The sequence below is a fragment of the Anastrepha ludens genome, chromosome 3 (assembly GCF_028408465.1).
Source record: "Anastrepha ludens isolate Willacy chromosome 3, idAnaLude1.1, whole genome shotgun sequence".
Lineage (NCBI taxonomy): Eukaryota > Metazoa > Arthropoda > Insecta > Diptera > Tephritidae > Anastrepha > Anastrepha ludens.
This window is the reverse complement of record NC_071499.1, coordinates 129,883,516-129,896,155: the sequence shown is the minus strand read 5'-3', so window position 1 is coordinate 129,896,155 and position 12,640 is coordinate 129,883,516. Positions and strand designations below refer to the sequence as shown.

Sequence of the window (12,640 nt, the reverse complement as noted above, 5' to 3'; positions counted from 1 at the left end):
TGTTTCGTTGTGCAGGCTGAATTTTCCGACTGTGGGACCAAAAATTCCTTGCCCACCCTGGCGTTGAAATCGCCAAGCACGATTTTTATGTCGTGGCGGGCGCAGCGCTCATAGGAACGTTCTAAGCGCTCATAGAAGGAATCTTTGGTCGCATCGTCCTTCTCTTCCGTCGGGACGTGGGCGCAAATTAGCGATATGTTAAAAAAACGTGCTTTGATGCGGATTGTTGCGAGATGCTCGTCCACCGGAGTGAACGACAGTACTTGGCGACGAAGTCTCTCTCCCACAACAAATCCAACACCGAATTTGCGCTCCTTTACATGGCAGCTGTAGTAGACGTCACAAGGTCCTACGCTTTTCTTGTCTTGTCCCGTCCCTCGCATCTCTTGAATGGCAGTGATGTCAGCCTTTATTCTCACGAGGACATCAACCAGCCCGGCAGTGGCACCTTCCCCATTGAGGGACCGGACATTCCAGGTGCATGCCCTCAAATCGTAATCCTTATTTTGTTTGCAGTGGTCGCCGTCAATATAGGGAGGTTTCATCCGAGACTTTTTTAAACTATGTCGCCTGGTCCTTAGATGAGGAAATCGCACCATATGTCGCATGATTAAAGCGCCTTTCAAGCGCAACTCTTTGTTATGATGGGTCATATTATTTAAACTACTTAAGTTAATACAGTTCGGACGACAAATATTTGTATCTAAGTTCAAGCCAAAAGGATTCCAAAGAGGAGAAATCACGAAATGTGAGAAAATGTTGTGTTTCTCTCATGTCACTAGAGTGTCTCAAGATCTCTCTTCTCTACCGAGTGGGTCAAAATTACAACATTTAATGCAATTCTGAGCAGAATTATGCGATAATTCACAAAATTATGAATTAGAAAAGCATAAACAAACTCCAGGTTTTTCGAGTCTGTGTCATTTCACTAAAATATTACTATTCTCATCGGGCTTATGAAACAGCTTATAAATCGTGTCTGAGCTCTGCTTGGTAGTGCGCATAACTAACAATTATGCGGAGATCTTAATTTTGTTGCATTGTGTGAACATATATACATTTTTTAGAACCTAAGCGCTGCCAAAATAAACAATAATTTACACCAAAGCAAAATATTTAACAATTTTATACATCCTTCTCGTTTTAACTCCCACAATGCACGAGTATAGCAAATGACTTATCTAAATCTGGTGCTATTTTCAAACCAAATTGTTTCATATCAAAAACATGTTTTGCTTAGAAATTTCGGTCTGCCAAGTGTCGTTCTATGTCTATTTGAGAAAGTAATCATTTAGTCGTTAACATATCCGCACACATGGCCAAATACAGCCTTCGCCCAAAGTATTAGACGCCCCAAATAAATACAAGCCATTTGAAATGTGTGCACTAAGCGAAGTGTTAATGATGGGGTGCCGAATACTTATGGCCAATACTGTATATCTACTATGCATAACTTTATCAATCAATCAAACAATCAATCAATCACAAAATTCGATTTAATTTTGTTTGCTTGAATAATTAATTAGCTTTAAAATTTAAATTTCCTTTCCTCTTGCAGATTAACTCAACAAGCTACAAAGTCAGCAAATGATGATAATGTCAAACGCCGGCTTTCAAGGTAAGTGTGTATGCAAATCGATATCTAACACGAGAACTTCACACAGATCTATGCGTATTATACTTTTTGTGAGCACAAGAGAAAAATACAGTTTTTATGGCACGAAATTCGGGAAATAAAGGGGCTTTCAAAGGACACGCCCAGATGTTGTTTTAAAATAAATAAAAAAAATGTAGACTCTTTCAGGTTTCTCTCTTTTATTCAAAATTCTTCTCTTAGCAATTATATATGTCAACAGACAAAATCCGCGAAACAGTCGCTTCATGAATGGGCCTAATTGTTGAGAACGTTGAGGTACCGATGCTGAAGGCTGTTAAGCAACGCTTAGCGCAGCAGCAGCAAAATTTTCAAAAGATCGTCCAGTTTTGGTCTGTCTGTCCTTTTTCTATACTCAACAGAACTAGTTTCTTTTCACCGAAAAAATCACGAAATTTGCGATTTGCTTTTCTTGGGTGTTTGGCCGAGCTCCTTCTCCTATTTGTGGTGTGCGTCTTGATGTTGTTTCACAAATTGAGGGACCTACAGTGTTAAGCCGACTCCGAACGGCAGATATTTTTATGAGGAGCTTTTCCATAGCAGAAATACACTCGTAGGTTTGCCATTGTCTGCCGAGGGGCAACCGCTATTAGACATTTTTTTCTTCATTTTGGTGTTTCACCGAGATTCGAACCTACATTCTCTCTGGATTCCGAATGGTAGTAATAATACAATAATTTTAACGCTGTTGTTTTCTCGTGTAAAAGTGAGCATCAAAAAAGATGCCGGAAAAGGAATTATTCACTCTGACGTCAGTGATGTTTAGAATAAATACGAAAAGCTACTGCTGCAGGATAAATTCATATTTCATGTAGTTGGTAGCGGTAGTCAGTCAGATGACGCCATGAAATCCATACGCAAACAATAATTTCCAAATGTCAATGAAAAATATGGAATTCTCTAATTTCTATACTTTGTCCGTTTCTTAATGTTTTAAGCGATCAGTGTAGGAACACTGTTACTTCATGTGTACTAAGTACCTTTCATTATACTTAGCTCGATACTCATTAATTCAATCAGCAGCAGTTCTATTATTTGTATTTATTTTTGGCTCCATTGTCATAGGCTTGTCACTAAAGCGTCACAATGAAATTTAAAAAATACGTACACACATACTTATACATTTGTCTGTGTGTAAGTAGCTATTTAAATATAATATTTGTTAAGCAAACGACTGCTTGGGCCATTCAAAACGCACGTCTAGACTAACTCAGCGCTTACAGCTAGCCATAAATAAACCGAAATAGAAAAAACTGCGGGGGAATATTAGTTTGGCTAAAAAAACAACGGAAAGCAAATTTTTGGTATGAAAAAGCACGTAAGAGTAAAGGCGCGGTGAATGCGAATATTTCAATGAGCGCTCAACAGCAAAAATATATCTTTACATTTTTTAATTAAACACCTACATACATTTACACATCTTTGTTTTTTCACAGTCGTGGCGCTAGCACGCGCAACGTCATGACTTATGACGTGTGTTGCCGTCAAAGTTGGTGCGCGTCAAAGCTTAAAGGGTAATCATAATGTCGGTTCGTTGCTTTTAAGTGAATATATTCGCTACCACAAAAAATAAAAAAATGGAAAAACAGAGAAACTCAATTTTGTGATTAAATCTCATATTTTCATTATCAATATGTTTACAAAGAGGTTTGTGTATGCACATGCATGCATACTTATATGCTTTATCTTATTTTCTAGTAATACTGTCAATTCAAAGTTGATATTTATTTATTCGTTTGACATTTTGCGACAATCAGCCCTTTACCATCAGCCAATGAAAGCACGACATTTTGAAGGCCATGTGAATGAAGTGTGTTGTTTTTGACTGCTGCTGTTGCTGCTGCTGCTCCTCCCTACGCGCCGACAATTATCATTGCTCACTTCATGTTGCGTTGTAATGTTCGAAGCTGCCACTCGGCTTAATCAAGCTACGCACAACTCTCACCTCGGTACGCAAACATTCGTACATACATCGACACGCATATTTTAGTAGATGACTAATATTTTAATGACGTTTACCACTTTAGTCGAGATGTAACATTTTTTGGTTTTGTTACTTATTTGCCGCGGAGTAGTTGTTGTGTTGCTTGTAAATAGTTGTGAATGCCCATGTGTATATGCATATTTATGTGTGTAAAATAAAAAGCAACGGGAGGTGTAAATTTTGCCAGGGGAAATCAAAAATGGTGTCGGAAGGGGAAGAAGAGATTCGTTTATAACAAAAAATACTATACTATACTATACTTCTGTTCTTGCTATTACCTTTGAGATATCGTCAGTCAATAGGGATGAAAACATCAGTTATGCAAAAAACTCGGTCTCATGCCTAGCTCAAGCTCTTCAATAAGCAAGAAAAATACACAGCTCTTTTTGAAACACATGAGGCGGTTGAGGCGACGTCCTCAGATCTTGTTGTAAATTTCAAAAAAAATGTGCAGGAGGAGTCGAGTTTGAGAAAAATTGAGGTAATGATTAGAGTATCAAATACGACCGTTTGGAATATCCTCCATGACCACCTTCGTATAATTACGGTCAGCGGAAAATGGGTACCAATAATGATCACACCAGTTCAGAAGTAGCAGAAATTGCAAAGCAAGAATTGTAGGATGAATGGACGAGTTTATGGAGAGATACAAAAAAGAAGCAAAACTCCAGAAGAAACAGAATTTTGTAGCGAGAATATTTAAATTTATGACCGGATTGTTACCGGATTGTCAAGGTGGGAGTCTAGAAGAATACACACCGCCTGGGAAGGTCCAGATATCAGCATCCGCTCGAAAGATGATCAACTTTTATCAAAACGGTTACTTAGGCTACAGCTGTCAATAATTACTAGCTTAAATATTGCATGAAAATCCTGCAATTCAATGCTTGACAGGTGGAAAGTGCTAAGATGATTTAGGTTGTTTTCTTAGAAATCCACAAATACGTACAACGTGTATGTATGTGTATTGCAAAGACAGAATTTTTTCGCGCGCCGCATCTTAGCCTTCTCAGGTTTTCAACTATCAGTTCTCACGCAGACATTTTCTCGTCCACTTCGTATAACGGAATATTTTTATAAACATAATATTGAAAAATAAAACAACTAAAAAACACGCAGGCACAGAAAAAGTAAAGCAAATAATTTTACGGAAATTTTGAAAAAGTGTTAAAATATAATAAAGCTATGTGAGTTTTTTTTCGAAATTGTGTGGGAATAATTTATTTAAAAAAATTAAATTAAATTAAAAGTAAATAAAACATTAAGTATTAAGAAAACAACGTTAAAAATTTTAAATTTCCAACCTAGTCTGCTGTAAATTGCCCATCCGCTGCCTCTCTAAACACTGGCATGAATAGCTCTCTTCTCACCTACACTCACACCAGAGCAACAAGTTAACGGCCAAAGGAAATATTCTCAAAGAAAAAAAATTAAATCAATCAACAATCAAAGCGAAATCAAAAACAATTTAATGGCTAAGAGTACATATGTACATTCATAAAATTTTCATGGCATTAAAACTATAAAATTTTCATAGAAAATTGTCACACATCAGCTTTTCATAATAAAAATAGATTAGTCATCAATCTAAGTTTCCTCGTTGTAGCAGTTTGGGCAACAAATTTTCCTTTCATCTACACCACCAATGATGAATTAACAGCAAAGACAACAACAACTTATTAATTTATTAAGCAATAATACGTGTAAAACTTATCTAAAACAAGAAGAAGAGTAATTCCAAGCGACAAAAAACTAGTAAAAGCATAAAATAAATGAAACCAAAACAAAAAACATCGACAACGGCATTAAGGCGACAATGATGTACAGACATGCTCTGTAAATGCGCACAGTGCGTCGGTGGTGACAAAAAGTTGGAACATTTTTTAATGTTTATTCGAAATAAATTTTAATTTAATATAGAGCTGAACTACAGAGGAAATATAAAAAATAGGAAATTTTTGTATATATTCAACAAAAAAAATATGATTTTGCATGCATAAAGAGTCACTGAGTAGCGAGATTTTTAGCGTGAAAACCCTTGGTCAAGTGTTACAGTGCACAGTGGGTTGGTGATGATAAAAATGTAAATAATTTAAAAATGTATTTTTGTATTAATTTTTATGCATGAAATAAAAATGTGTGCAGAAATTATTTTTGAAAATAATTTTTGTGATGGGGCATTACTGGCAAACAGATGCAACAGAAAATACAAATATAAAAATTGAAAAAGGAATTTGCAAGAAAAATTAAGAGTCGAGTATGAAGTTGACGTGTTGAGGAAACGTTATCTATTTCTTAAATTATGTTAAATTAAGTATAGACTAACTGGGCTTTAAACCATGAATATTGTTTGTGAACATTTTTCAGTTGGTGTTTAGACCGTTGCTTTTTAAGCACGTCCAATCTTATTCTTGTTGGTTCTGTCACTCTCTTGCTTTTGCATTTGGCTCGAACCTACATCGAAAGTGGCGTTAAATTCCGCAACTTCAAACACTATTTGCCTTCAGCACAAAAATTATCTACCTCAAGGCATTGAGATCTATCACTATAATTATTTCCAGATCATAAACTTTTAACAAAAGAGCAACAACTTTCGGCGGCATGAAAAAATAATGAAGCACAATTTGCGCAAACATTTTTTAGTGCAAAATTTCAATTTCAATACAATAAAAACTAAGTTGGTGTTTTGTAAATAAAGAGCGCAATTTATGGAAGCAAAATAAATAATGTTGACTGATGTCAAACATAAATTTGTAGAAATAAAAATTAATGTAAATATGTAAAAAACAAAAAAAAAAAAACGTTTTGTGTAGCTATGAAGTCCATCAAATAAAGAAAAAACACTTTGGTTGCTTCCAAAAATCTATTTATCAGACACATATTTTTTAAATTAAATTAGTAGGAATAAAAGTTTATTTAAAATATCAATTTATTAATTCCACTTTATTTCTTATTAATTAAAATACAGTAATTGTTTGTCTCATGACAATTGTAATATTTTATGGAAGCAAATAAAAAAATATCAGATACTTATACTACCATATTTTGAACACTGTATTTGCTTCTTTCACGCCCACTGTCACTGATTTTCTTTGCTACTTTGGCATTACAGCAGCAACAAGAATAACAGCAACAATAACAATTCAATAGTGTGGATTTTTAAATTTTTTTGTTAGAAAATGGGATTATTCAACTTAGTGAGAATTCTTGGGCAATGCGTTTGAAACAGAAAAAAGGAAATTTTATGACGAGCAATCATCTCGAAAATTGTGAAAAGAAAATGAGATATGGACTAAGGCTACCAAAAATATTTTACTTATGTAGAAAAGCGCAAATGTAATGACGTGGAAAGTTTATTTACGAAGTATTACGAGATACGTTTTTATTTAAGTAAATCATTTTTCAAATACTTTATAAATTCTTTATATGTCCACAAGTTGGCACACACACACATACATTTCCATTAAATTTGTAACTACTTTCTAATTTAATTTCATTGCGCGCATTATTAGAGACAAACTAATTTGTAAATATTTGTGAAATGTTTTTCACTAAAAACGCAATTTATAGCATGGCAAATCGCAATATTCAGTGGATGAATTGGCTGCCAAATAATAAATATGTATATACACACATCAAAATTTATTTGTTTACAACAACCAACAATTTTTAACTTGCGAAGCGAAGAATTCCAATTCTCAAAATATGTTTCTCAATATAAGAGGGGGGGCTGGGAAGTAATTGATCTTGTCAGTAAAATGCAGCACCAGTACAAGCTATTTGATTTCTAATTCCAATTTATCAGCCCGACGTATGTAATTCTCAACTGGCTTATGAAAAAATAAAATGGAAGCACACGCCGTTTGAACATTCTAATCAGTCTCTCGTGAATAGCAAGCGAAGTTTCGCGCTTAAGTCAACACACTCTCAACAAATCGCATGACAACTGAACCGACAACCCACTGAACTCAAATTTCCGATTAATAAATGGTAGTGATCGCAAAATGCGCTATCGTTTCATTATTCTGCTCTAATATATAATATATTTACAATTCTCGAATGATTTACTAGGAGTGTGCAAATTAACTATATATTTAGCTCAGCTATGAGCTCTATCTGGATGGCCGCATATGGAGGTGGCAATCTGGAAGTTGACCATTGATTTTATTTACTATTCAAGTGGTAAACTAATTGCTTCTCATAAGCAGGAGTCCACTTGAGCCATCAAATTCAGTTCAATTCTTCTAAGAATTCTACGAAAAGTAATCTTTTTATCAGTATTATGAGGCCGTTGTAGCACAGCGTCCGGAATATTTTATGAGGTTATCTGGCGACGTTGACACACTCAAATTCCCAGCAGATCAAGTCAATGCGTTGATCAGCGTCTCGAAATACAAAAATTTTTAATACCAATTAGTAGTGCGAACTCAACACAATAACTACCTTGGGAAGACTTGGTTAGAGACTCATCTAAGACTCAATAAAACTCCACATCCAGCTGACGTATGAGAATACGAAACTCTATCCACATGTGGGTATTAGACCCCAACGACCACGAACTCCCTAAACGGCCATTCCAGTGAACAGATCGGTCTGAGCTCTAAGTGAACAGATCGGTCAGGCCTTCTGTTCTCCGAGTTCTCAGAATAATTTTTCAGTCTGATCTCTTAGTTGAAATTCCTATCAATTGAGCTTCTTTGCTGTAGCGAAGGCCACACTATTCGCATCAGATAACCTCTCAGAGCAGCTAATCTCTATACCATCGAGATTCCCAACGTAGAAGTTTATCGTTCGTTCACATAGATGCGGCAGATTACCTATATGGAATTAAAGTAGGATTGTATTAAAAAATCAATGGAGTTTTTCTCAAGTAAATTATATTTTCTATCTACTTCTCTTCTTTTACTTTTCAACCCACCCTCGTAAACATTTGTTTCAAATACAAATTTAGATTGGCTGTCAGCGCCTAATTCGCTTTGATGACTTATCAATAAAACTATTTAAAGCCAATTATCACCTACACACCCACACATACACATTTTCCGTTTCTCTGTGACAAAGTAACTGTAAGCCTTAAAATAAACGAACGCTCTCTCACGCTGATAACTAAACATTGCATAGTGATAATTGATTGTAGGTATTATATTGAAATTTTACCCTCGCTAATAATCACTAACCATTTGCGTCAACATTTGTTATAGTATCATGTGATAATTATTTTTTACAAATATAAATATATCTGATTATTTAGATTAATGCCATTTCCGTTGATGGTTTTTTGATATTCCAAAAATCCGAAGCCCTTTTTGTGACGTACAAATAGCTTTGAAGTGAAGTGATGAGTTTCGCATAAAGATATAATGAGGCTCAGATAACACCTCGTTGTCCGTCGAGTAATAGATTTCACTCGCAGCAGTTTTTTTTTCATTTTGAGGATGGAGTCGGTCAACTGGGCATTTTAGTTTGGAAGATATGGATTTTTTTTCTAATGGCGGTCGATACTAGGCAGGCAAAGGCAACGGCAGAAATGCACTCGGAGAATTTCTGCCATAAAAAACTCCTCATAAAAAATATCTGCCGTTCGGAGTCGGCTTAAAACTGTAGACCCCTGCTTATGTGGAACAAAATCAAGACTCACACGAAAAATGGGATGAGGTGCTCAACCAAACACCTAACAGAAGTGTACGCGCCAATTATCTATTTATTCAATTTAGATATTACAAGCCTTGCAGTAAATAGTACGATCGATATTCCTGAAGAGTGAATTTCTGCTATGGTAGTGCCTTTCTGTTGCGCTTCGAGAGTTGACTACTGCCTATGGCAACATTGGTAGTATTTATTCGAAAGGCACCCGACGTTGAGGTAACATCATCCCCTACTTATTTTAGGAAATAAAATAAAAATAAGTGAAAATATAATCCTCCTCTGTCCGGATATCATTCATGCAGACAAGCAGAAAAATCGATCATAGTCAAGCAACATTAAAATCCTTGAGAGGTATCATAGCTTTTCCTATCCACTGCAAATTAAATATTCATACGTGTGAAGTATACAGCTGTTGTTTCTAAGGAGAAAACGAAAAGGTCGAACATAGTAAAACCAAAAAAAAAGACATAACTTAACTCATAACTTTTGTCCTATACTGTACGTATATTATTTTTCCTTGTGAAGGCCTGTTGAAATTAAGGTAAAGGAAAACAGTTAAAATTAAAAAAAAATAGTAAAAATTCAGTGGTATCATAACTTTTGTCCTCCATTGTACGAATATTATTCTTGTTTCTGAAGGGATGATGATTTAAGGGAAAGGAAAAATACTAATTATAAAAGGATTCAGTGGTATCATAACTTTTGCCGTCCACTGTACGAATATTATTCTTGTTTCTGAAGGCCTGACGATTTTAATCAAAATAGAAAAGTTATTTATACAAAAAACAAAAAAAATCACTCGTATCTTAACTTTTGCCCTCTACTGTAAGTATATTTTATTCTTGCGTGTTAAGGGCTGATAATGTGAATGGGAAAGAAGAAAAGTGGTACATAGTAAAAGTAAAAAATACATCAGTGGTAGCACAACATTTGTTATCCACCGTATATGTATATAATTCATTCGATAATGATAAAACCAAACAAAACAAACTTCAGTGGTACTATAAATTTTGCTACGTTTATTAATTTTGATTTTGCCTCGTACCAACTATTTGTGTATTCACACGCAGGCTGTTTGTATTTTGACTGGCGTTGAACACGTGCGCCAGTTTTATCGAACACTCGATTTTTTACCTAATCATCTCATCAAATACAAAGGGAAAATAATTACTTAACACATGATAATATCGCCTTTTTGTAAGTTCATCAAACATAAAAGCCTGTGAGGATGAATAATGGATGGCACAGTCGTTCGTTGGGGAGATTGCGTAATTGTTTGCAAACTCTTTCGTAGTTAAAGTAATCGGTCTTTAAAGTTCGGAAAAAAAGGCAAACACGTCAAATTAAGTCGCTCAAATTTCCCTTAGAATTACCCCCCCAAAGTGCATAGATATTTCTGCTTTAAGATATTTCTAATTTAATTTTCAATTACGGCAACTTAGCTACAGTAGAATTTTATTTTCATATTTATATGGAAACGTTTTGGGGAAAATATCAAAATGATATTTGATTGACCATTGACCAATTTCAAGGGGTCTATTTTTATTTGTGGCAATAAAGCACCTTTAAACACACCATTGGCCAGTGAGTCACCAATAAATGAACCATAAGAATTAGCAGCTGATAAGCGGAAGAGGAATTGTCAAGTTTTCATATCGACGACGTCAATCAAACGTTCGAAGCAACAAGATTAAACGCAGTGCGAAGCACATTTAAAAATTACCATTAATTTAAGCGATTAACCTTTGAAAGCAACGCTAATAAATTCCCTTAATTATTTTATGGGAGTATAAAAATGTATATTACACTCATTGTTCGAAGGCCTGTAGGCCAACTGACTCTCTACGTTAGTGCTGACTCCCTTGTCGCTAGATTACAAACATAGTTTAGTTGTTGAATGAGATTCGTATAAAAATTGAGTTCGAGTAAAATATCAATTCATCTTATTAATGCGTCAACCTATTTATGAATCAGTGTTTTTGTTTAGTAATCGGCAAATATCGTTTTATTGGGTATTTTCTAGTGAGTCTCCCTCAGTTAGTCAGTTATTAAAATCTTAACTTTGTCAAAATGTATGGCTTTCAAAACTTCAGTAGATTAATTAATTATTTACCAAATATATATTTATAAAAAAAACAACTAACACATCGTCCTTCATATCGCATTTGGTTTCATTTATAGAAAAAAACTTCTATTATGTATGTGGGGGAATAGGCGTTCAAAGCATGAAACGCTCACTTTACCCTCCGATCCGAAAGAATTTGAAGCGGAACAACATCGATACAGGCTCTTGTTTATATGAAATTCTACGCAACTGAGATCAAAACCTTCCTCTGAAAAACGCTTATTATCGCTGTCATCTGACCCGAAATACTGTAACGAAGGCGAGAGCCGTAATGGAATATTCCCTACTCTGGTAGGATCCTGATTTAGACTTCAACATTTTCAGTTTTATTAATTCTTCTATAGTACTTTTTTTACTTCTTCGCCTAATCTGTTTTTGAGATGTTCCTAGCGCTTATTTTTATATTGTTGGCACGAATGGGATCTAGATGCCCTTGTTTTACCTTCATCACATCTCTTACCCTCAATACCCAATATCCAAGGCTATTTCAGACTTTCATCTAAAAATGTTGCGTAGTGATGTGCTTGAAAGTACAAATGAATAAATCCGTAAATCACCCAGAAGCTCCTGCAACTTTCGGTTCCCCTCTTCCCGTAACGCTAAATAATGTCCTTTATAGCCGCATTTCTAACAATGAGGGAATTAAACTATGAGCTTCTTAAGAAATATTAATGTATGGCGCCTCAGTCAAGGTCTAATATTACATTCACAAGAGGGGAATGGGCGTTTTATACTCCTTCAGATATGTTTGGCACTTTCTCTCATTTATCTCAATAGACGTACCCATCCGATGCTTGTGCCAAAGCAGTCAGTCTTCAGTACTTACTCCGCTCTGAGTATAACTACTAATTTATCAGTCCCTTGCACATACATAAACAATTTTCGAACGAATGCTTACACATTTCGAGGTTTTCCCCTGGTGTTTTAGTTTTTACTACTTTTAAGGCCCGTAAAAATATATCACAAATATTTACCATATTAATACACAATATACGAGTATGTGCTCCTATGCATATAGATATAAGTATATACCTCCATATATCTTATGTAAAAACTCGAAAATGTCTAGAATTCTTAAAATAATAAAAAAACAGGCATATATCTTTACGTTTCACAAGATATAAGATATAGAGAGAAAGCGATAACAGCTGATAATGAGAAGTAAAATGTGTGAAAAACAACAACAGCAATGCTTATCGTAGAACGCTATATTATTTGTTTTTGCTTACTG

At 35.0% G+C, this 12,640-nt stretch overlaps 1 protein-coding gene across 1 annotated transcript in view; it reads left to right on the top strand.

The window, feature by feature from the left end:
• The window catches only part of LOC128859236 (uncharacterized), a 126,666-nt gene that overhangs the window by 17,786 nt on the left and 96,240 nt on the right, over positions 1–12,640 (top strand). The window contains exon 3 of the mRNA XM_054096072.1: positions 1,559–1,618. Within this exon, the coding sequence (XP_053952047.1) occupies positions 1,559–1,618 (60 nt within the window). The remainder of the gene's footprint in view (positions 1–1,558; positions 1,619–12,640) is intronic.